The 25,461-nt window shown below is 45.4% G+C and overlaps 1 protein-coding gene across 1 annotated transcript in view; it reads left to right on the top strand.

Moving 5' to 3' along the window:
• The first annotated feature begins 5,016 nt into the window (after nucleotides 1-5,016).
• Nucleotides 5,017-25,461, top strand: part of gig2e (grass carp reovirus (GCRV)-induced gene 2e) — a 33,487-nt gene continuing 13,042 nt past the window's right edge. Inside the window, 4 exon segments of the mRNA XM_038778806.1 lie at nucleotides 5,017-5,330; nucleotides 7,420-7,579; nucleotides 7,972-8,117; nucleotides 15,528-16,037. Coding sequence (XP_038634734.1) covers nucleotides 5,043-5,330; nucleotides 7,420-7,579; nucleotides 7,972-8,117; nucleotides 15,528-16,037 — 1,104 coding nt within the window. The 5' untranslated portion in view covers nucleotides 5,017-5,042.

The following is a 25,461-nucleotide window of genomic DNA, read 5'->3' on the forward strand; positions in this document are numbered from 1 at the left end:
TTGTCAATATAGCAGTAAAGGAGGGGGCAGTTCCAACACTGGATAGGAATGTAGCTGGGATGTTGTGCCTATTTGCATATGCATTTGCATATTAAAATAAAGTACTTTTCAACATACCTGCTAATTCAAAGCCTCATCATTCAACATTCAAAATATTGTACCACACACAAAGCTGGTGGTCAACCATCCCTCAACCATGGCATCCTCCATCCATTCACACCCGCACAGTCCCTTGAATCCCACAGCTCAACATCCTATAGTCTACAGCTACAATATCCTTCAGCCCAAATGAATCCATATGTTCACTAAATCGCACCTCCACTTTTCCACAGGTCCATTAAGTACAGGCAGAAGTTCTATTTTAGTACGGTGGCAATTTTCTTGTGTCTGAGGAAGGAAGTTGGGGGTTCAAGGTCCGCAGCGCGTGCACTGCCAGAAAGAACGGTGAAAGCAGATTTAATAACTTTCAAAAGGAAATTGTAAATATTTGAAATGAGAAAGAATGCAGGGGTATGAAGAAAAAGAAGGGAGTGGTCTGAATTGGATCGTTCGTTCAATTGGATCATTTCTGTGCTGATAATTCTAAGATTTACTGATCGTGTTGTTGTATAATGCAATTGACCCCATTTGGAATGGTATGTGCTGTTTTGTTAACTTGGTAATAACGGTAGTTAGCACTGCTGCCTCACGGCGCCAAGAACCCGGGTTCGACCCCGGCCCCGGGTCACTGTCCATGTGGAGTTTGCACATTCTCCCCGTGTCTGCTTGGGTCTCACCCCCACAACCCAAAGATGTGCAGGGTAGGTGGATTGGCCATGCTAAATTGCCCCTTAATTGGAAAAAAAGAATTAAGTACTCTAAATTTATAAAAATAAACTTGGTAATAACAAGAAAAGAGGAACAAGAGTAATTATGTCCCCTGTGATTTCTACAGCTAAGAAATGTTAAGGGTCTTTGTGCAGAGAGAATTGAAATCTTCAAGTTCATGAAACAGTGTGAGGAGTTTCTGTAGCTTAATTGTTCCGCATGGTGAAGGATCAGAAATTTAAAATGAGAAAGTTCAGAGGACGATATGAGATATCACGGTGGTGCAGTGGTTAGCACTGCTGCCTCACAGTGCCAGGGATCCAGGTTCGAGTTTTCAGATTGACGAAGGTAGACATTGTGAGGTTTTTTTCCAGGGAAGACATGGAGTGTAAGAGAGAGAAGTGACTGAGAAATATGGTTGAAAGTTTGGTAGTTGGGCCTAATCCCTGAGAAAACATTTATTTATCAGGTGTGGTGTCTTTACCAGGGCCACGGTTTCGATTCCCGCTTGAGTGACCATCTGTGCAGAGTCTGCGTGAGTTTCCTCCGGGTGCTCCGGTTTCCTCCCACAAAGTCCCGAAAGACGTGCTTATTAGGTGAATTGGACATTCTGAATTCTCCCTCTGTGCTCCCGAATGTGGTGACGAGGGAGTTTTCACAGTCACTTTATTGCAGTGTTAATGTAAGCCTACTTGTGACAATAATGAAGATTATTATTATTTGGCAGTTTCTATTAAACTTTACTTGATACAGTTTTTGCATTTCCTACTTTTACATTTCTGCTAAAATGGGGACAAGTATGAAGTTGGCTGGGCAATGAGTGCAACATCTTACTAACTTGGTGTAATCATTATTAAGCACAAATGTTGTGAGGCAAGCTAGACTTCAAAGGCAGCTAAACTGTAAATCACAGTGAGTCACCACTTGCAAATAATGTCGGAATTTTCCACCGTTGGGATTTTACGCTACCGTCAATGGCGGCTGGAATTCTCCGGACGTTGGGATTCGCTGTTCCCGCCGGCAGCGCCCACCCATACACGGGTTTCCAGGCAAGCATGGGGTTGGCTTCAATGGGAAATCTCATTGGCAAGCGGCTGGAGTAGAGAATCCCGCCGTCAGCGAACGACGCGCCTCCAAGAAACACACAGCCGGGCAACCGGACAATCTGGATTGTCCAATGGTTCGCCGCATTTTCCAATCCAACTTCCCTCCATGACGGGACTGTAAAATTCAGCCCGGAATACCAATCAGGTCACCTTTGATGGTTTATTTGTAAAGGGCTGGTTAAGCACACTCAGCTAAATCGCTGGCTTTTAAAGCAGACCAAGCAGGCCAGCAGCACGGTTCGATTCCTGTACCAGCCTCCCCGAACAGGCGGCAGAATGTGGCGACTAGGGGCTTTTCACAGTAACTTCATTGAAGCCTACTCGTGACAATAAGCGATTTTCATTTTTTTTCATTTCATTTTCTTTCTAATCCATTTTTAGTTACCCCTCCCCTACCCCAAATGATCATGGCTAATTTCATTCTTTGAGGGTTGTTTTCAAGCTTTGTACAGCCTGTAAAAATAAAGTAAGCATTTTCTCAGTTAGTTCAAAGGAATGTCCTCTCAACCTGAGCAATGCTTTCTTCCTGCTGTTTTCTGCTGAGTGTCAGGAGGCTGAAGATTGGTGTACAACAGGTTGGTGAAACTATATTTAGGTTGTTGCGTGAAATCTGGAGCATTTTTAGTAAATTTTACCACGGGACAAGGAAACATCTGAATGAAAAATACCTACTTTTCACTTATAATTATTGACTTAACAATTGGAATATCAAGCTTCAAAACTGTGTATTCTGAGAAATTTCACCTCATTATTACAAAGACAACTTAAACATATTCTTCTACAGAGGAAAGACTGAAATTGCTAGTCAGAATTAAATTAAGGAAATTTGTTTATGTCGGCCTTTCACAACAGCTGGACCAGTCAAAGCACTTTCCAGTCAATTAGGTACTTTTGAAATGTAGTCACTGATAAAATATACAAAATGGGGCAGACAATTTGTGTGTAGCAAACACCAGCAACGTAACAATGACCTGGTAACCTATTTTTGTGATGTTGCTGAGTGATAAATATTGGATAACTCCCCTGTTCTTCTTTGAAATTGTGCCATGGGATCTTTTGCATCGACTCAAGCAGGCAGACGCGGTGTCAATTTAACATTTCACTCAAAGGACGATGCCTCCAACAGTGTGACACTCCCTCAGTGCTGAAGCTGAAATGGAAGTTGAAGTGTCACTGAGAGAGAAGGGTTCTACCAAAGGAGCTGACATGAAGCCCACAATTCATCCAATTTTCTTTTAAAAATAATACACCACAAAGTACAATTAAAAATCTTCTTTAAATGACCTGCTGTGCTCTGCTGTTGATGGTCAGAAATGTATCATATTGAACAGTTTCTTAATGCTTAGGATCATTTCCTTTATTTCCCTCCAATTGTGTTTAATCCAGGGGTGCTGGCAGCCCTCACCCTCATCCCCTGCGTGCCCATTCTTTATATGTGAGCTATAGCGACGAGTGCCAGGTAGGATATTCTGCTACTGGGGCATCACAGTTAAAGCGAATCCTGCCTTTACTCGATATTCATGGCAGGAAGTGCTTTTCATCAAATGATTGAAAGCAGAGATTGTAGGGGATCAGGGTTATGAGGAGAAGGCAGGAGAATGGGGATGAGAAACATATCAGCCATGATTGAATGGTGGAGCAGACTCGATGGGCCAAATGGCCTATTTCGGCTCCTATGTCTTATTGTTTGAGATGAGCAAAAATAAGAGTAGCGCCCCACCGATGTAGTTAAGTTTCTTAATTCAGCACAATTTTGGGATCAAATCCAGGGACTGGTTTAGCACAGTGGGTTAAACAGCTGGCTTGTAATGCAGAACAGCAGCGCGGGTTCAATTCCCGTACTGGCCTACCCGAACAGGCGCCAGAATGTCAAATCCACGCTCTATATCAGTGCATTTTTAAGTGTAAGGGTTATTGGAGGGTTTCACCAGTGAGCACTAATAGCATCAGGGAAATGTACATCAATTTAAAATTGCGGAAAATTCAATACAGAATTAAAAATGTATTTTCTGCATTTAAGTTTTCTTTCCTTTGTTCAAGGTTAAGTTAACAAGTTCACCGGATTACCATGGCTGATTACAGAGATATGTGGGCTGAAGAGGATGGGCCTGGTTTTGTTCCACCAAAGCTTCAAAGCTATATAGCACCAGAGAATGGCAATAATGTCAATTCCTTTCTCAAACATGGGGCTGGATTCTCCGACCCCCCCCGCCGGGTCAGAGAATCGCCAGGGGGCAGCGTCAATCCCGCCCCCACCAGCCGCCGAATTCTCCGGCACCGGATATTCTGCAGGGGATGGTAATTGCGCCGCACCGGTTGCCCCCCCCCCCCCCCCCCCCCCCCCCCCCCCGGCGATTCTCCGGCCCGCGATGGGCTGAAGTCCCGCTGCTGTAATGCCTGTCCCGCCGGCGTGAATCAAACCACCTCCCTCTGGGTCAGGAATGTATCACGATGCCTCGAACAGCTTCATAATGCTTAAGATTATTTCCTTTATTTCCCTCCAATTGTGTTTAATCCAAGGGTGCTGGCAGCCCTCACCCTAATCCCCTGCATAACCATTCTTTATATGTGAGCTATAGTGACGAGTGCCAGGTAGGATATTCTACTACTGGGGCATCACCATTAAACCAAATCCTGTCTTTACTCTATATTCATGGCAGGATGGGCTTTTCAGCAAGTGATCGAAAGCAGAGATTGCAGATCAGGGGTTACGTGGAGAAGGAAGGAGAATGGGGATGAGAAAATATCAGCCATGATTGAATGGCGGGGCAGACTCGATGGGCCGAGTGGCCTAATTCTGCTCCTATGTCTTATGGTTTTACGGTTTCATCCATGTTGTTTGAGATTATCAAAAATAAGAGTAGCGTCCCACCGATGTAATTAAGTTTCTTAATTCAGCACAATTGTGGTACTTTGGGGAGAAAAAAGACAGTTGATACCACTAAAGGCATTGCTTAATTCAGCACAATTGTGGGGTAAAATCCACATTCTTAGTCAGTGCATTTTCAAGTATAAGGGTGATGATTGTGTGAAATTGCTGAAGATTTGCATTTGAATTAAAAATGTTTTTTCTGCTTTAAATTTTCTTTCCTTTGTTAAAGGTTAAGTTGACAAGTTGACCGGATTACCATGGCTGATTACAGAGATATTTGGGCTGAAGAGGATGGACCTGGTTTTGTTCCAACAAAACTTCAAAGTTGTACAGCACCACGAGATGACAAGATCTATGTGATGTACCATGGAACCCGTGCCAGTGATGTCGATTCCATTCGCAAAATTAGTTTCCAACAATCCAAAGGTGGCATGCTGGGCCCTGGAGTCTATGTCAGTAGAGACATTAGGGAAGCCAGCAGATATCCACTGGGTCTGCGGGACAGTCAGAAGGCTGTGCTTAAGTTAAGAGTGAATGTGGGAAAAGCCATAAAGATAAATTATCTTTTTCTTAAAATAATTTTTATTGGAATATTTTGAAAAATATATATCAACAAAACAATAATAACAATAATAATAATAAACACCCCCGGCATCCGTAACAACGCATATAACAAACCCCCCACACCCCCCCAACTCCAATAAACAACAGAATAAATTAACAATAAGCAAATTAACTTAAACACTATCCCCCTAAACCCCCCATCCCCTTTTCCCACCCTCCCCCCCGGGTTGCTGCTGCTGACCTAGTACCTTGTCGTTGAGCCAGAAAGTCGAGGAAAAGCTGCCACCTCCTAAAGAACACTTGTACCGACCCCCTCAGGGCGAACATAACCCTCTCCAACTTAATGAATCCCGCCATGTCATTAATCCAAGTCTCCACACTCGGAGGTCTCGCATCTTTCCACTGCAGCAAGATCCTCCGCCGGGCTACTAGGGACGCAAAGGCCAAGACATCGGCTTCTTTCGCCTCCTGCACTCCCGGCTCCACCCCAACCCCAAATATCGCGAGTCCCCAGCCTGGCTTGGCCCTGGATCCCACCACCCTCGACACCGTCCCCGCCACCCCCTTCCAGAACTCCTCCAGTGCCGGACATGCCCAGAACATATGGGCATGGTTCGCTGGACTCCCCGAATACCTGATGCACTGGTCTTCGCCCCCAAAGAACCTACTCATCCTAGATCCGGACATGTGGGCCCGGTGTAGCACCTTGAACTGGATGAGACTAAGCCTCGCACATGCAGAGGAGGAGTTCACCCTCTCCAGGGCGTCCGCCCATGTCCCCTCCTCAATCTGCTCCCCCAGCTCCACCTCCCACTTAGCCTTCAGCTCCTCTACCGATGCCTCCCCCACCTCCTGCATTACCTGGTAGATGTCAGACACCTACCCATCCCCGACCCACACCCCCGAAAGCACCCTATCCCTTACCCTCCGCGGGGGCAGCAAAGGGAACCCCTCCACCTGTCGTCTAGCAAACGCCTTGACCTGAAGGTACCTGAACATATTCCCCGGGGGGAGCTCAAACCTCTCCTCCAGTTCACCAAGGCTCGCGAACCTCCCGTCAATAAACCGGTCTCCCAACTTCCTAATGCCCGCCCTGTGCCACCCCAGGAACCCACCATCCATGTTCCCTGGGACAAACCGGTGGTTCCCCCGCAGCGCGGATCTTCCACCGAGCCCCCCACTTCCCCCCTGTGTCGCCTCCATTGCCCGCAAATTTTTAGGGTGGCTGCCACCACCGGGCTCGTGGTGTACCTCGTTGGAGGGAGCGGCAACGGAGCCGTTACCAGTGCCTTCAGGCTCGTGCCTCCGCAGGAAGCCATCTCCATCCTTTTCCACGCTGCTCCCTCCCCCTCCATTACCCACTTGCGTACCATAGAGACATTAGCCGCCCAATTGTACCCAGAGAGGTTGGGCAGCGCCAGCCCCCCTCTATCCCTGCCCCGCTCCAAAAAGACCCTCCTGACCCTCGGAGTCCCGTGCGCCCAAACAAATCCCAGAATGCTGCTGTTCACCCTCCTAAAAAGGCCCTCGGAACAAAAATGGGGAGGCACTGAAACAAAAACAAAAACCTCGGGAGCACCGTCATTTTAACGGACTGTACTCTACGCGCCAACGACAACGGCAGCATGTCCCACCTTTTAAATTCCTCCTCCATCTGCTCCACCAACCTAGTAAAATTGAGCTTGTGCAGAGTCCCCCAGCTCCTAGCCACCTGAACCCCCAGGTACCTAAAACTCCTCACTGCCCTCTTTAGCGGGAGCCTACCAATCCCCTCCTCCTGATCTCCCGGGTGCACGACAAACAGCTCACTCTTGCCCAGGTTCAATTTATATCCCGAGAAACTCCCGAACTCAGCAAGAATCTCCATCACCTCCGGCATTCCCCCCACCGGGTCTGCTACATACAACAGCAAGTCATCCGCATACAGCGACACTCGGTGCTCCTCCCCACCTCGCACCAAACCCCTCCACCTCCTTGACTCCCTGAGAGCCATGGCAAGAGGCTCTATAGCTAGCGCAAAAAGCCAGGGGGACAGGGGGCACCCCTGCCTCCTCCCACGGTGGAATAAAGATAAATTATCAAGGACACCCATATTAGAAGACATGGCGTAGTCATGGCTACGACACTGCCTGGTGTCCTCTCAATTGTGGGATGGTACCAAGTGGGCTGGAGGAAGATTGTGTCTCAGATCCTACCAGAATAAAATTTGTTGAAGTCCTTCGCCCAAAACGTTGGGGGGACCCCGGGGCCTACCCTGATGAGTACTGAATTAAATAGTGGTCAGCGAAAACAGAGGTGTGGGGTGGTGGGATGGGCAGGGGATTTCTACAATTATACTCTGTCTTGGGCTAGGGAGGGAAGGTTCTACCATGTTCTTGCTATTGAGGTTGGCCTTGTGTGAACAACAGGGGATAATGGGATTGAGTTAAATGTGAAGCTCCACAATCACAGAGCCTGACAACACCCATTGGAGTAATTGTTTTGCAGACTCAGCTCCTGGCAATGAAACCTACGCGCCAAGGGGCACAAATGAGAATATTGGTCACTGACGCCATCATATCCCATTCTCAGTGCCCCTCAGCTCCCGGATCAGAGTCTCTAAGCTCATACCTCATTGTATAGATTCACACATGAGAAATGGTTATACCAACACAGATGAAGCAGAGTCTCAGTGTGAGTCACTGCCGTCAGTAGAGGAACAGGGTATTTTGGGGAGAAAAAAGTCGGCTGATGTCACTAAAGGCATTGCAGAAAACTCAGAGGTGAAGGTAAATCTAACCTTCTTTGAAGGACAATTTGTCAAAGCAATCACTTTGTATCATTCACTTTGTGATGTGAAAAACCATTGATTTGTACTTTTATACAAACCAAATAAAATTATTGACTGTCCTTTTCTGTAGTAAACCAATAGTAATGGAATGAAATGGACACTAAAAGAATTGTGCTTGTCCAATCTGTAAAATAAAATATTCTGTTTAACATAAAAGGTCTTCCCTGGATGAGTGTGGCTCCAACAACACTCTAGATGTTGGACAGCATCCAGGACAAAGCAGCCCGCTTAGTTCACACCTCTTCCATTACCTTTAACATTCACTCCCTCCATCACTGACGCACAGTGGTTGCCGTGTGTACCATCTGTAAGATGCACTGCTGCAACTCAACAAGGTTTCTTCAAAAGCACCTTCCGAACCTACAACATTTACCACATAGAAGGACAAGGGCAGCAGCTACAACGTCGCCTCCAAGTCACTCACCATCCTGACTTGAAAATGAATCATTGTTCATTCACTGTCACGAGGTCAACGTCCTGGAATTCCCTTCCGAACAGCACCTTGGGTGTACCTACACCACATGGACTGCAGTGGCTTATGAAGGCAACTCACCACCACCTTCTCAAGGGCAATGAAGGGATGGGCAATAAATGCTGCCCTGGTCAGTGATGCCAACATCCCGTGAGCAAATGTGTGGTGTGGGGTGACGGTGCACTTTTACTCCCTCTGCTTGTTGGAAATTAATGGAGGTTAATCGCTAAGCGATGACCCTAATGCTTTGTTTTCACCTTGTTACAGTGTTGCTGAGAATGTAGGCAAGTACGCACAGTACTGAGGAGAATGTCCGCAAATTAGGATTGTAATTGTCTCACTGAGAGGAAAGCTCCGATGGACCCTTCACTCGGTGACCAAGCTGGGGTTTGTCAACTTGTTGAGTGGGGATGGGGCAGATGTCCAACTTGAGATTTAGCCAACTTGACAGGAAGTAAGGCAAGCTGGGAAACAGAGGATCAATAGACGGAGACAGGAAGCTGCAAACAATTGGGCAGCACGGTAGTACAATGGTTAGCATTGTTGCTTCATAGCTCCAGGGACCCGGGTTCGATTCCTGGTTTGGGTCATGATTGTGCGGAGTCTGTACATTCTCCCTGTGTCTGCGTAGGTTTCCTCTGGGTGCTCCGGTTTCCTCCCACAAGTCCCAAAAGTTGTACTGTTAGGTAATTTGAACATTCTGAACGCTCCCTCTGTGTACCCGAACAGGCGCCTAAATGTGGCGACTAGGGGCTTTTCACAGTAACTTCATTGCAGTGTTAATGCCAGCCTACTTGTGACAATAAAGATCATTATTATTATAAACGTGCTGACTTAAAATGGAGGCTGAAAATGGGGCTGGAATATCGAGGCTGCAGACGTAGCCACAATAGATGACTTCTAAATGTTTGCAAAGGTGTAACCCCCCCTGATTGTACAGTCTACAAAGCTGATGGTCAACCCATCCCTCAACCATGGCATCCTCCATCCATTCACACCCGCACAGTCCCTTGAATCCCACAGCTCAACATCCTATAGTCTGCAGCTACAATATCCCGCAGCCCAAATGAATCCACATCCTCACTAAATCACACCTCCACTTTTCCACAGGTCCATTAAGTACAGGCACAAGTACGGCGGCAATTTTCTTGCGTCTGAGGAAGGAAGTTGGGGGTTCAAGGCCCACACACGAGTCTCCTGGCTGACACAGAGCAGGCCTGAAATGAAAGGGAAAATGTTGGAAAATCTCAGCAAGTCTGGCAGCATCTGTAGGGAGAGAAAAGAGCTAACCTTTCGCGTCCGATGACTCTTTGTCAAAGCAGGCCTGAGTGAGTGTCATCATTTTGATGAGATAGGGCCAAGTGCAGACTTTTCTGCCGCTCAAGATTTTCCAGCGTCCAATTAGATGAGGCAGATTTTTACCTTTTCTCCATTAACCTGACTTTCTTCCATACCCATTGACACACTTACCTAACGAAAATCTACTTCAGTCTTGATAACTCCACTTGGAGTTTGATCAATGATCTGATCGAGGTCTTTAAAATCTTAAAAGAAATTGTTAGGTTAGATATGGTCATTCTGATGGAATGCCATCAACATGAAACATTTACTCTGTTGCTCTCTCCACAGGTGCTGCATCTCAGTTTTTCCAGCATTTCCTACGTTTATTTTAGATTTCCAGTGTCTGCAGCAGTTTGCTCTCGCCTTGAGATTTCCTGATGATCTGACCAACCTTTGTGCCTCAACCAAGACTAAACACAGAGAGCAGTTGAAACTGATCTTGAGCGGCAACGCAAAAACAATGACTGGAATTCTCCGGCCGTTGGGATTCACTGTTCCCGCTGGCAGTGCACTCCCACCCGCAGCATTCCCAGCGGCGTGGGGTAGCTTCGATGGGAAATCGCATCGACAAGCGACGGGAATAGAGAATCCCGCCGCCAGTGAACGCCGCACAGCCGGGAAACACGCGGCCGGGGGACCGAAGAATCAAGCCCAATGATTGCAAATCGGCAGCCACTATTGTCTGGCATCTTATTCTAATTTACATTGATCAAACTGAGCAAGAAAAATGGTAAAAACATAAAACTAGCTGAAGATTTGTCATAGCCCCTCCTTGCACCGAGACCAATTTCATTCCCACTTATTTCCACAACTGTTTGTGAGATCGTGCTGGGCACAAATTGTCTCCAGTGTTCGCTATTGTAGATCAATCATTACACTTTTAAACGTATGTCATTGGCAGCAAAGGTCTAGAAGTTGCGATACAAATACAAGTGCTGAGTTGACTGACCGACCGTCAGCTCCACTCATGGGTTACATATTATGTTGTAGCTCTTCATTACAACTTTACCAGTCTGTTATGGACAATGTCTAGCCAAAACATAAGTGTTGCCATCATTGGCTCTTTAATCCCAATTTCTGCTCATTTAAGGACTGCAATTAATTTGGTCAAATACAATAAAAGAAACATTTTCGGTCAGCGGGAAAAAAAAGAATGTTGAAAACGTGAAGGACATAGAATATTTATATTGAATATTGTCACAAATAGGCATGTCTCCCTCTTCTGACGGATTGCTGGCAGGAAGTGAGGGGTCGTGATAGGGTTTCCGTAAAATTTATTAAACTGTTAAAAAATGTTAAGGGTGTGGTACTTGATTAGCAGCACCTCCATTTTGATCATCCCTGAATTGTTTTGATTCAAGGATGCTTTCGACAATGTAACGCTGTTTTGCGGGGAATTGAAACTGAAACTTTGAAAATTACATTATAAAGACCAGCTGTGTGCACATCTCACTGCAGAGGTACTAACCGAGCAGTGAGGTGAGTGCGTGAACTCCTTGCATTCCAATTCCTGATATGTTGTAAAAGAACTGGAAGGGACTTGTAGAAAATATTTCTTCCTGCAGCGAGTGCACTGCCAGAAGGAACGGTGAAAGCAGATTCAATAACTTTGAAAAAGAAACGATTAAATATTTGAATTGAAAAAGAATCCAGGCCTGTGAGGAAAAAGAAGGGAGTGGCATCGATTGGATCGTTCGTTCAAAATCTGTTTCTGTGCTGTTAATTCTAAGACTTACTGATAGTGTTGTTGTATAATGCAATCGACCCCATCTGGAATCGTTGGTGGTGTTTTGTTAACTTGGTAATAAGGAGGGAAGAGCAACAAAAATAATAATGTCCCCTGGGATTTAAACAGCTAAGAAATTTAACCATCTTTGTGCTGAGAGAATTGAAGTCCTCAAGTTCATGAAACGGTTTGAGGAGTTTCCGTAGATCAATTGTTCCGCATGGTGAAGGATCATAAATTTAAAATAAGAAAGTTCAAAGGTAGATATGAGATATCACAGTGGCGCAGTGGTGAGCACTGCTGCCTCACAGCTCCAGGGACCTGGGTTCAATTCGGGTCCTGGGTCACTGTCTGTGCGGAGTCTTCACGCTCTCACCGTCTCTGCATGGGTTTCCTCTGGGTGCTCCGGTTTCCTCCCACAGTCCAAAGGTGTGCAGGTGAGGTGGATTGGCCATGCTAAATTGCCCCTTAGTGTCCAGGGATGTACAAGTTAGGTTATGGAGTTATGTGGATAAGGAGGGGGTGGATGGGCGAGTGGACATGTGTCGGTGGTGAATTGATGGGCTGAATGGCCTCCTTCGTAACTGTAGGGATTCTATGATGTCAGTTTTTCAGCCTGACGATGGGAGACATTGTGAAATATGTTACCAGGGAAGGCACTGAATTTAAGCGAGAGAAGTGACTGAGAGATATGGTTATAAGGTTGGCAGTTGGGTTCAATCCCTGAGAAAAAATGTATTTATCGGGGGTGGTGTCCTCCAGATCACAGTTCAAATACAGCCAATGTTCCTTCAATTGTTTTTGTGTATTGTCTATTTATTGTATCAGGTGGTGGGCGTTAGTTGACTGAGCATTTATGCATCTTAATGAATGTTGTATAACCTGTTAGTTCCACTGCAAAGGACATTTCTGATTGCTGTGCACACGCATGGTTTAGAGGGAACATTGTTCATAGTATTCAACTCAGTTTCCTATTCAAAATATTGTTGAGGTTATACTTTATACTCGTACATTTTGAAGTTATGTTGTGTTATGCTTCAATTCCCCGCTGGGTCACTCTCTGTGCGGAGTCTGCACGTTCTCCCCGTGTCTGCGTGGGTTTCCTCCGGATGCTCCGGTTTCCTCCCACAAGTCCCAAAAGACATGCTTATTAGGTGAATTGGACATTCTGAATTCTCCCTCTGTGCACCCAAACATGACTAGGGGATTTTCACAGTAACTTCATTGCAGTGTTAATGTAAGCCTACTTGTGACAATAATAAAGATTCTTATTATTAATATTATGGCAGTTTACATTAAACTTTACTTGATATAGTTTTTGCGTTTCCTAATTTTACATTCCGCTAGAATAGGAACGAGTGTGAAGTTGGCTGTGCAATGTGTGCAACATCTTACATACTTGGTGCAATCATTATTAAGGACAGGTGGTGTGAGGCAAGCTCGACTTCAAAGGCAGCTAAACTGTAAATCACAGTGAGTCACCACTTTCAAATAAGGTCGGTGATGGAACCATCAATTCACTAGACACGTGCTTTAAGATATGAACAGTGGTTTTAATCGACTTACAACAGAGCCAGCCTGTTCCGCGTTGAACTCTCGATGAACTGAACGACTGGCTCTGAGCATTGGTATTTATACAGCCGTCCAGGGGGAGGAGTCGTGGGCGGAGCCAAGGGTGGACCCCTGTACAAACGCCTAAGCATTCCCAGCGCTACTCCCCCTAGTTGTCGGGCAACGCAACTGCGCTTACAAATGCATGTTCTCATGTATATACAATACAGTGTGAATTACGGAGTTACATTCACCACAGTCGGAATTTTCCACCGGTGGGATTTTACCCGACCGCTGAAGTCAATGGAGGTCGGAAATCTCCAGACGTTGGAATTCTCTGTTCCCGCCGGCAGTGCCCACCCATACACGGGTTTCCAGGTGATGTGGCGCGGCTTCAATGGGAAATCTCATTGACAAGCAGTGGGAAGAGAGAATCCCGCCGTTACTGAACGGTGGACCTCCGAGAAACACACGGCTGGGCGACCGGGGAATCTGGATTTTTCAATGGCTCGCCGCATTTTCCAATCCATGATGGGGCTATAAAATTCAGCCCCGAATACCAATCACGTCACCGTTGACGGTTCATTTGTCACTTTCTAATCCATTTTTAGCTGCTCCTCCCCACCCCAAATGATCATGGTTAATTTCATTCTTTGAGGGTTGTTTTCAAGCTTTGTGCAGCCTGTAAAAAAAGGTAAGCATTTTCTCTGTTAGTCCAAAGGAATGTCCTCTCAACCTGAGCAATGCTTTCTTCCTGCTGTTTTCTGGTGAGTGTCAGGAGGTTGGAAATTGACGTACAACAGGTTGGTGAAACTACATTTAGATTGTTGCGTGAAATCTTGAGTGTTTTTAGTGAATTTTACCAAGGGACAAGGAAGAATTTGAATGGAAAATACCTACTTTTCACTTATAATTATTGACTTAACAATTGGAATGTCGAGCTTCAAAATTGTGTATTCTGAGAAATTTCACCTCATTATTACAAAGACAATTTAAACATATTCTTCTACAAAGGAAAGACTGAAATCGCTAGTCATAATTAAATTAAATATATTCATTTATGTCGACCTTTCACAACAGCTGGACCTGTCAAAGCACTTTCCAGTTAATTAAGTACTTTTGAAATGTAGTCACTGTTAAAATATACAAAATGTGGCTGCCAATTTGCGTGTAGCAAACTCCAGCAACGTGACAACGACCTGGTAACCTGTTTCTGTGATGTTGGTTGAGTGATAAATATTGCTGCTGATGGTCAAGAATGTATCACGATGCCTCGAACAGCTTCATAATGCTTAAGATTATTTCCTTTATTTCCCTCCAATTGTGTTTAATCTAAGGGTGCTGGCAGCCCTCACCCTAATCCCCTGCATAACCGTTCTTTATATGTGAGCTATAGCGGCGGGTGCCAGGTAGGATATTCTACTACTGGGGCATCACCATTAAACCAAATCCTGTCTTTACTCTATATTCATGGCAGGATGGGCTTTTCAGCAAGTGATTGAGAGCAGAGATTGCAGATCAGGGGTTATGGGGAGAAGGAAGGAGAATGGGGATGAGAAAATATCAGCCATGATTGAATGGCGGAGCAGACTCGATGGGCCGAATGGCCTAATTCTGCTCCTATGTCTTATGGTTTTACGGTTTCATCCATGTTGTTTGAGATTATCAAAAATAAGAGTAGCGTCCCACCGGTGTAATTAAGTTTCTTAATTCAGCACAATTGTGGTATTTTGGGGAGAAAAAAGACAGTTACACATAGAACAGTACAGCACAGAACAGGCCCTTCGGCCCTCGATGTTGTGCCGAGCAATGATCACCCCACTTAACCCACGTAACCTGTATACCCGTAACCCAACAATCCCCCCATTAACCTTACACTACGGGCAATTTAGCATGGCCAATCCACCTAACCTGCACATCTTTGGACTGTGGGAGGAAACCAGAGCACCCGGAGGAAACCCACGCACACATGGGGAGGACGTGCAGACTCCACACAGACAGTGACCCAGCTGGGAATCGAACCTGGGACCCTGGAGCTGTGAAGCATTGTTGCTAACCACCATGCTACCGTGATGCCACTAAAGGCATTGCTTAATTCAGCACAATTGTGGGGTCAAATCCACGTTCTATGTCAGTGCATTTTCAAGTATAAGGGTTATGAGAGGCCCTAACAATGTGAAATTGCTGAAGATTTGCAACTGAATTAAAAATTTATTTTCTGCTTTAAATTTTCTTTCTTTTGTTCAAGGTCAAGTTGACAAGTTGTCCGGGTTACCATGGCTGATTACAGAAATATTTGGGCTGAAGAGGATGGACCTGGTTTTGTTCCAATACAACTTCAAAGTTGTACAGCACCACGAGATGACAAGATCTATGTGATGTACCATGGAACCCGTGCCAGTGATGTCGATTCCATTCGCAAAAATGGTTTCCAACGATCCAAGGATGGCATGCTGGGCCCTGGAGTCTATGTCAGTAGAGACATTAGGAAAGCCAGCAGGTATCCACTGAATCTGCATGACAGTCAGAAGGCTGTGCTTAAGTTAAGGGTAAATGTGGGAAAAGTCAAAAAGATTGATCGTCAAGGACACCCATATCAGAAGACATGGCGTAGTCATGGCTACGACACTGCCTGGTGTCCTCCCAATTGTGGGATGGTACCAAGTGGGCTGGAGGAAGATTGTGTCTCAAATCCTACCAGAATAAAAGTTGTTGAAGTCCTTCACCCAAAAGCTTGTGGGGACCCCTGGGACTACCCTGAAGAGTACTGAATTAAATAGTGGTCAGCGAAAACAGAGGTGTGGGGTGGTGGGATGGGCTGGGGTTTTCTACAATTATACTCTGTCTTGGGCTAGGGAGGGAAGGTTCTACCATGTTCTTGCTATTGAGGTTGGCCTTGTGTGAACAACAGGGGATAATGGGATTGAGTTAAATGTGAAGCTCCACAATCACAGAGCCTGACAACACTCATAGGAGTAATTGTTTTGCAGACTCAGCTCCTGGCAATGAAACCTACGCGCCAAGGGGCACAAATGAGAATATTGGTCACTGATGCCACCATATCCCATTCTCAGTGCCCCTCAGCTCCTGGATCAAAGGCTCTGAGCTCATACCTCATTATAGAGATTCACACATGAGAAATGGTTATACCAATACAGATGGAGCAGAGTCTCAGTGTGAGTCACTGCCGTCAGTAGAGGAACAGGGTATTTTGGGGAGAAAAAAGACAGTTGATGTCACTAAAGGCTTTGCAGAAAAATCAGAGGTAAAGGTAAATCTAACCTTCTTTGAAGGACAATTTGTCAAAGCAATCACTTTGTATCATTCACTTTGTGATGTGAAAACTATTAATTGTTGTACTTAATGTTTTCTACAAAACAAATAAAATTATTGACTGTCCTTTTCTGTAGTAAACCAATAGTAATGGAATGAAATGGATACTAAAAGAATTGTGCTTGTCCAATCTGTGAAAAAATTCTTCTTCTTAATGTAAAAGGTCTTGCCTGGATGAGTGTGGCTCCAGCAACACTCTGGAAGTTGGACAGCATCCAGGACAAAGCAGCCCGCTTGGTTCTCACCTCATCCATCACTCCCTCCATCACCGACGCGCAGTGGTCGCCGTGTGTACCATCTGTAAGATGCACTGCTGCAACTCAACAAGGTTTCTTCAACAGCACCTTCCGAACCTACAACATCTACCACATAGAAGGTCAAGGGCAGCAGCTACAACTTCTCCTCCAAGTCACTCACCATCTTGACTTGAAAATGAATCATTGTTCATTCACTGTCACAGGGTCAACGTCCTGGTATTTCCTTCCGAACAGCACCTTGGGTGTACCTACACCACATGGGCTGCAGTGGCTTATGAAGGCAGCTCACCACCACCTTCTCAAGGGCAACGAAAGGATGGGCAATAGATGCTGCCCTGGTCAGTGATGCCAACATCCCGTGAGCAAATGTGGGGTGTGGGGTGAGGGTGCACTTTCACTCTCTCTGCTTGGTGGAAACTAATGGAGGTTAATCGCTCAGCGATGACCCTAATGCTTTGTTTTCACCTTGTCACAGTGTTGCCGAGAATGTACGCAAGTGCGCACAGTACTGAGGAGAATGTCCGCAAATTAGGACTGTAATTGTCTCACTGAGAGGAAAGTTCCGATGGATCCTTCACTCGGTGACCAAGCTGGGGTTTGTCAGCCTGTTGAGTGGGGATGGGGCAGATGTCCAACTTGAGATTTAGCCAACTTGACAGGAAGTAGGGCAAGCTGGGAAACAGAGGATCAATAGACGGAGCCAGGAAGCTGCGAACAGTTGGGTGGCACGGTAGCAAAATAGTTAGCACAGTTGCTTCATCGCTCCAGGGTCCCAGGTTCGATTCTCGGCTTGGGTCATGACTGTGCGGAGTCTGTACATTCTCCCAGTGTCTGCGTAGGTTTCCTCCGGGTGCTCCGGTTTCCTCCCACAAGTCACAAATGTTGAGCTGTTAGGTAATTTGAAAATTCTGAACTCTCCCTCTGTGTACCCGAACAGGCGCCGGAATGTGGCGACTAGGGGCTTTTCACAGTAACTTCATTGCAGTGTTAATGCCAGCCTACTTGTGACAATAAAGATCATTATTATTATAAACATGCTGACTTAAAATGGCGGCTGAAAATGGGACTGGAATATCGAGGCTGCAGACGTAGCCACATTGGATGACATCAAAATGTTTGCAAAGGTATAACCTCCCCTGATTGTACAGTCCACAAAGTTGATGGTCAACCATCCCTCAACCATGGAATCCTCCATCCATTCACACCTGCACAGTCCCTTGAATCCCACAGCTCAACATCCTATAGTCTGCAGCTACAATATCCCGCAGCCCAAATGAATCCACATCCTCACTAAATCACACCTCCACTTTTCCACAGGTCCATTAAGTACAGGCACAAGTTTTATTTTAGTACGGTGGGAATTTTCTTGTGTCTGAGGAAGGAAATTGGGGGTTCAAGGCCCACAAAAGCATTGCCTGGCTGACACAGAGCAGGACTGAGTGAGTGTCATCATTTTGATGAGATGGGGCCAAGTGTAGACTTTTCAGCCGCTCAAGGTTTTCCAGCGACCAATTAGATGAGGCAGATTTCTACCTTCTCTCCATTAACCTGACTTTCTTTGATATCCATTGACACAGTTTTTTAAAATAAATTTAGATTACCCAATTATTTTTTCCAATTAAGGGGCAATTTAGCATGGCCAATCCACCTACTCTGCACATTTTTGGGTTGTGGGGGCGAAACCCTTGCAGACACGGGGAGAATGTGCAAACTCCACACGGACAGTGACCCAGAGCCAGGATCGAACCTGGGACCTCAGCGCCGTGAGGCGGTTGTGCTAACCACTAGGCCACCGTGCTGCCCATCCATTGACACAGTTAACTAACAAAAATCTACTTCAATCTTGTAAGCTCCACTTAGAGTTTGATCAGTGAACTGATCGAGGTGTTTAAAATCTTAAAATAAATTGTTAGAAGGGCAGCACGGTGGCCTAGTGGTTAGCACAACCGCCTCACAGCGCTGAGGTCCCAGGTTCGATCCCGGCTCTGGGTCACTACCCGTGTGGAGTTTGCACATTCTCCCCGTGTCTGCGTGGGTTTCGCCCCCACAACCCAAAGATGTGCAGAGTAGGTGGATTGGCCACGCTAAATTGCCCCTTAATTGGAAAAAATAATTGGGTAATCTAAATTTAAAAAAAAAATTAAAAAAAATTGTTAGGTTCGATGAATGTTGAAAGAAACTAATAAGAATGTTGAAAACGTGAAGGACAGAGAATATTTATATTGAATATTGTCACAAATAGGCATGTCTCCCTCTTCTGACGGATCGCTGGCAAAAAGTGAGGGGTCGTGATAGGGTTTCCTTAAAATTTATTAAACTGTTAAAAATGTTAAGGGTGTGGTACTTGATTAGCAGCACCTCCATTTGATTGTCCCTCAATTGTTTCGATTCAAGGATGCTTTCGACAACGTAACGCTGTTTTGAGGGAATTGAAACTGAAACTTTGAAAATTACATTATAAAGACCAGCTGTGTGCACATCTCACTGCAGAGTTACTAGCTGAGGGGCAAGATGAGTGCGTGAACTCCCTAAAGTTCTGTTCCTGATAAATTGTAAAAGAACTGGAAGGGACTTGTAGAAAATATTTCTTCCTGCAGCGAGTGCACTGCCAGAAGGAACAGTGAAAGCAGATTCAATAACTTTAAAAAAGAAATTATTAAATATTTGAATTGAAAAAGGATGCAGGCCTGTGAGGAAAAGGAAAGGAGTGGTATCAATTGGATAGTTTGCTCAAAGCCTGTTTCTGTGCTGTTAATTCTAAGATTTACTGATAGTGTTGTTGTATAATGCAGTCAACCCCATCTGGAATAGTGTGTGGTGTTTTGTTAATTTGACAATAACGAGAAAAGAGCAACAAAAGTAATTATGTCCCCTGGAATTTAAACAGCTAAGAAAGTTACCCATCTTTGTGCTGAGAGAACTTAAGTCCTCAAGTTCATGAAATGGTTTGAGGAGTTTCCGTAGGTCAATTGTTCCGCATGGTGAAGGATCATAAATTTAAAATAAGAAAGTTCAGAGGAAGATATGCAGATAACAGGTATCACGGTGGAGCAGTGGTTAGCACTGTTGCTTCACAGCTCCAGGGTCCCAGGTTCGATTCCCCACTGGGTCACTGTCTGTGCGGAGTCTGCACGTTCTCTCCATGTCTGCGTGTGCTTCCTCCGGGTGCTCCGGTTTCCTCCCACAGTCCAAAGATGTGCAGATTAGGTGGATTGGCCATGCTAAATTGCCCTTAGTGTCCAGGGATGTACAAGTTAGGTTATGGAGTTATGTGGATAAGGAGGGGGTGGATGGGCGAGTGGACATGGGTCGGTGCTGACTTGATGGGCTGAATGGCCTCCTTCTGAACTGTAGAGATTCTATGATATCAATTTTTCAGACTAACGATGGTCATTGTGAGATTTGTTACCAGAGAAGGCACTGAATAGAAGAGAGAGAAGTGACTGAAAGATGTGGCTGAAATGTTGGTAGTTTGGTTTAATCCCTGAGAAAACATTTAGTTATTGATGATGGTAGGTGGGATTCTCCATCCCGCTGCACCTGTTCCCTGGGGTGATCTGCCCCCCCGCCTGCAGCGGGAACCACCGTTCCGGCAGCTGGCCAATGGGGTTTTCCACTGTGGGCACTCCAATGCCGTCGGGAAATCCACGGGAGTGAGCGCGCTGCCGGCAAAACGGAGGATCCCGCCGACGGAGAATCCATCCCAGTGTTTTTATTTTTCCCTTCCAGCTCATAATTGTGAACACAGACTTGCAGCCAATGTTCCTTCAATTGCTTTTGTGTATGGTCTATTTATTGCACCATGTGGTGGGCGTTGGTTGACTGAGCATTTATGCATCAAAACGAATGTTGCATAACCTGTTGGTAGTTGCTATTAAACTTTATTTGATACAGTTTTTGCATTTCCTAGTTTTACATTCCCGTTAGAATAGGGACGAGTATGAAGTTGGCTGTGCAATGAGTGCAACATCTTACAAACTTGGTGCAATCATTATTCAGGACAGGTGTTGTGAGGCAAGCTAGACTTCAAAGGCAGCTAAACTGTAAATCACAGTGAGTCACCACTTGCAAATAATTGTCGGAACTTTCCACTGGTGGGAGTTTACGCTCCCGCTGAAGTCAATGGCGGCTGGAATTCTCCGGACGTTGGGATCTTCTTTTGCCGCCGGCAGCGCCCACCCATACACGGGTTTCCAGGCAAGCATGGGGTTGGCTTCATTGGAAAATCTCATTGGCAAGCGGCTGGAGTAGAGAATCCCGCCGTCAGCGAACGGCGCGCCTCCAAGAAACACACAGCCGGGCAACCGGACAATCTGGATTTTCCAATGGTTCGCCGCATTTTCCAATCCAACTTCCCTCCATGGCGAGACTGTAAAATTCAGCCCGGAATACCAATCAGGTCACTTTTGACGGTTTATTTGTAAAGGGCTGGTTAAGCACACTGGGCTAAATCGCTGGCTTATAAAGCAGATCAAGCAGGCCAGCAGCACGGTCCGATTCTCGTACCAGCCTCCCCGGACAGGCGCCGGAATGTGGCGACTAGGGGCTTTTCACAGTAACTTCATTGAAGCCTACTTGTGACAATAAGCGATTTTCATTCCAACACCACTAGGGCTATGTTGTGAAAACTCGGAAGAAGATGACATTTGAAACATTAAAGTAACACTGAGAATGCCTGAGGCTTTTTAAATGAAAGGGAGAAGTCCCACAAGGGGTTAACAGCAGCAGCCTGTTTTGAAAGCAGACAACTTCACAGACAGGGAAGAAAACAGATAGGAAAAGAAAAAAGTTAGAAAAGTCATTTGTTTGACTTAAACTCTTAAAGTTATATGAAAGGGAACAGTATTTCACTAATCTTTAAGCAATGAATTATTTTTGAACAATTAAGAAAAGCAGCCAGAATCTAAAGTATAAGATAAGGAACAACTGTTAAGTGTGAAAAGTTGCTGACACTGGTAATAAAGTGAAACAACTGATTTACAAATTAAGAAAACGAGAAGGTGACAAAGTTACACTATAACGTATATCATTTTTGAAGTTAAAACCTTTTAGAAGATGGCCAAAGCAGATAAAGTTAGAGACAAGAGGGGATAACCCTAACGTGACAGTAGCTTAACCCAAAGATGACCCGGGTTGAATCTGAGAAAACCCATTAAAAAGGACATAAATCCAAAAGGGTGCTGTATAAGACACAGACAAATTAATTACATGTTAAGCAAAGCGAGAAAGTTCCAGTCAGGAATGGAGAGCTGGTGAGCATGAAGCTGCACTGTCGCTGTTAAAGTAGCGCCACGCTTCTAAACCGATAAAACTTAGCTTTCAAACGGTCAAGCAGGCAGTCTGAAGGGTGTCAGGTGCACAGGTTAAGGGGCCCTAAATTGCCATAGAAACTGGGGAAAATGAGCAGATAATCAGAATCTTCCTCGGTGATGGGACAAGCAACATCGACAGACCGAGCAGCCCAGAGAAGCGAGCAGGAGACCAAAAGTTAAAGAAAACTGATTGTCAAGAGAGACGTGAAAGTCTGCAACTGGTCCGAACAAGAAAATATCTTTTTACCTTTCTGTAAAAGTAGTTATTCTCTTTTGACTTGAACATAATGTTAAGTTCAAATTGATAACGTGAAAGAGTGGTCATTATAATTTTCTTTAGAAAGTTTACTTTACTTCACTTAGCAAGCCGGACCCGTGTGTAAGTTACTAAGTGCTAAGTAAATAAAATTCTTCTATGAACATACAGGTACTCCGGACAGCCGCTCACAACATCACCCAGACCAGGCGCTGACCCCTTGCTCGTTGCACTCACACACCCTCCGCCCGTGGACATGTCCTTGGAGCTGCGTCCCATCCCCTGGGTGTTAGGGTGTTGGCTGCTGTGTGTGAGGTGTTGCCTCCCACAGTGTTCAGGATACTGGGCAATGACTCCCACATGGTACATGGCCCCCCCTACCCATGGGAATCCACTTGGGATGTGTGAAGTGGTCACTTAACTAGAATTGCCAATTCCCTATAAGCAATTGCCTTCAGCTGTACGGCCAGAGGCCTCAGCAGTTGGCATGGGTTATGGGTGGTCGGTGGGGCAGACGGGCAGAGACAAGGTTTGCTGCCTGAACGTGTACACATGATCCAGGGGTTGGCGTGGTGGTGCCGCAAGCAGTTACCTCCTGGTTGCCCCCAGAGCGCTTCCCTCCCCAACCTCCCATCGTGGCCCACCCCCAGCCAAGTGTCCCCCACCACCAGCCCAGGGTCCACCATGCCCCACCAAGCCTGTGGGCAAAGATGGCTGCTCACCTCCTTGGCTCCCCACAGAAGCCATTCTGCCAGGTTCCCATTTTACAAAAGGAGTGCTAATCGGCGCCGGCGTGACCACTTTCTGGGGAGGCCGCTCAAAGATGGGAGGCTGTTGGATATGGGGTGGCTGTTTTAAAATGTCGGTAAATAGGGCTTAAGTGGTGATAATTGGCTTCTGCCCTTGCTACGGCAAGATCCAGATTTCACCTACGGGAGCGGGTCGGTTGCATCGTAATCTGTTTGGCGCCTGGCCCCGGTCTAGATTTTGGCTTCCCGCTATTCAGCAGCCTCGTTTCGTTTGAGCGAGATTGCTATGAGGCCGGAGAATCGCGCCCATTATGTTGGAGCTGTTTATTACAACTATACCAGTCTGTTGTGGACAATGTCTGGCCAAAGGATCAGGGATCAGTGTTGCCATCATTGGCTCTTTAATCCCAATTTCTGATTATTTAATTGGTCAAATACAAATAAAAAAACATTTCAGTCAATGGGAAGAAAAAAGAATGCTGACAAAGTGAAGGACAGAGAGTACTGGCATATCTCCCCCATCTGACAGATTGCTGGCAGGAAGTGGGGGGTTTCTGTAAAATTTATTAAACTTGTTAAAACATGTGAAGGGTGCGGAACTTGCTTTGCATCTCCACCCTTTGACCGTCCCTCAAGGATGTTATCGACTACGTAACGGTCTTTTGGAGGAATTGAAACTGAAACTTTGAACATTAGGTTATAAAGTCCAGATGTGTGCATATCTCACTGCAGTGTCACAGATCGAGGGGAGAGGTGAGTGCGTGAACTCCCTACATTTCAGTTCCTGATAAACTATGAAAGAACTAAAAGGGAGATATAGAAAACAGTTTTTCCTGCAGTGAGTGCTGTGCCAGAAAGAACGGTGAAAGCAGATTTAATAACTTTCAAAAGGAAATTATTAAATATTTGAAATACAAAAGAGTGCAGCACTGTGAGGAAAAAGAAGGGAGTGGCATTATTGGATCGTTCGTTCAAAGCCTGTTTCTGTGCTGTTAATTCTAAGATTTACTGATAGTGTTGTTGTATAATGCAATCGACCCCATCTGGAATAGTGTGTGGTGTTTTGTTAACTTGATAATATCGAGAGAAGAGCAACAAAGGGAATTATGTCCCCTGGGATTAAAACAGCTAAGAAAGTTACCCATCTTTGTGCTGAGAGAATTGAAGTCTTCAATTCATGAAACGGTGTGAGGAGTTTCTGTAGCTCAATTGTCCCGCATGGTGAAGGATTATGAATTTAAAATGAGGAAGTTCAGAGGAATTGTGAGATATCACGGAGGTGCAGTGGTTAGCACTGTTGCCTCACAACGCAAGGACCCGGGTTTGATTCCGGCCTTGGGTGATTGTCTGTGTGAAGTTTGCACGTTCTCTCCGTGTGTGCATGGATTTCCTCCGGGTGCTCCGGTTTCGTTCCACAGTTCAAAGGTGGGTACGTGAGGTGGATTGGCCATGTTAAAATGACCCTTAGTGTCCAGGGATGTGCAGGTTAGGTTATGGAGTTACGGGGATAAGGAGGGGTGGATAGGCGTGTGGACATGGGTCGGTGCTAACTTGATGAGTGAATAACTTCCGTCTGAACTATCGAGATTCTATATCAGTATTTCAGACTAACGATGGTCATTGTGAGATTAGTTACCAGGGAAGGCACTGAATGTAAGAGAGAGAAGTGACTCAGAGATATGGTTAAAAGGTTGATAGCTGGGTTTAATCCATGAGAAAACATTTATTTATTGGTGGTGGTGTCTTTATTTCTCTACTCCAGATAACAGTTTAAATACAGCCAATGTTCTTTCAATTGTTTTTGTGGTTTATTTATTGCATCAGGTGGTGGGCTGAGCATTTATGCATCTCTGGGATGTTGCATACCTGTTGGGTCCACTGCAAAGAACATTTCGGATTGCTGTGCGCACACATGGTTTAGAGGGAACATTGTTCATAGTATTGAACTCAGTTTCCTGTTCGAAATATTACGGAGGTTAATCTTTATACTTGTACATTTTGAAGTTATGCTGTGCTATACTTCACAGCGCCAGGATCCCAGGTTCAATTCCCGGCTTGGGTCACTATCTGTGCGGAGTCTATATGTTCTCCCCGTGTCTGCGTGGGTTTCCTCCGGGCACTCCGGTTTCCTCCCACAAGTCCCAAAAGACGCGTTTGTTTGGTGAATTAGACATTCTGAATTCTTCCTCTGTGCACCTGAATGTGGTGACTCGGGGCTTTTCACAGTAACTTCATTGCATTGTTAATGTAAGCCTACTTGTGACAATAATAAAGATTATTCTTAT

The sequence above is a fragment of the Scyliorhinus canicula genome, chromosome 19 (genome assembly GCF_902713615.1).
Source record: "Scyliorhinus canicula chromosome 19, sScyCan1.1, whole genome shotgun sequence".
In the NCBI taxonomy this organism is placed as follows: domain Eukaryota; kingdom Metazoa; phylum Chordata; class Chondrichthyes; order Carcharhiniformes; family Scyliorhinidae; genus Scyliorhinus; species Scyliorhinus canicula.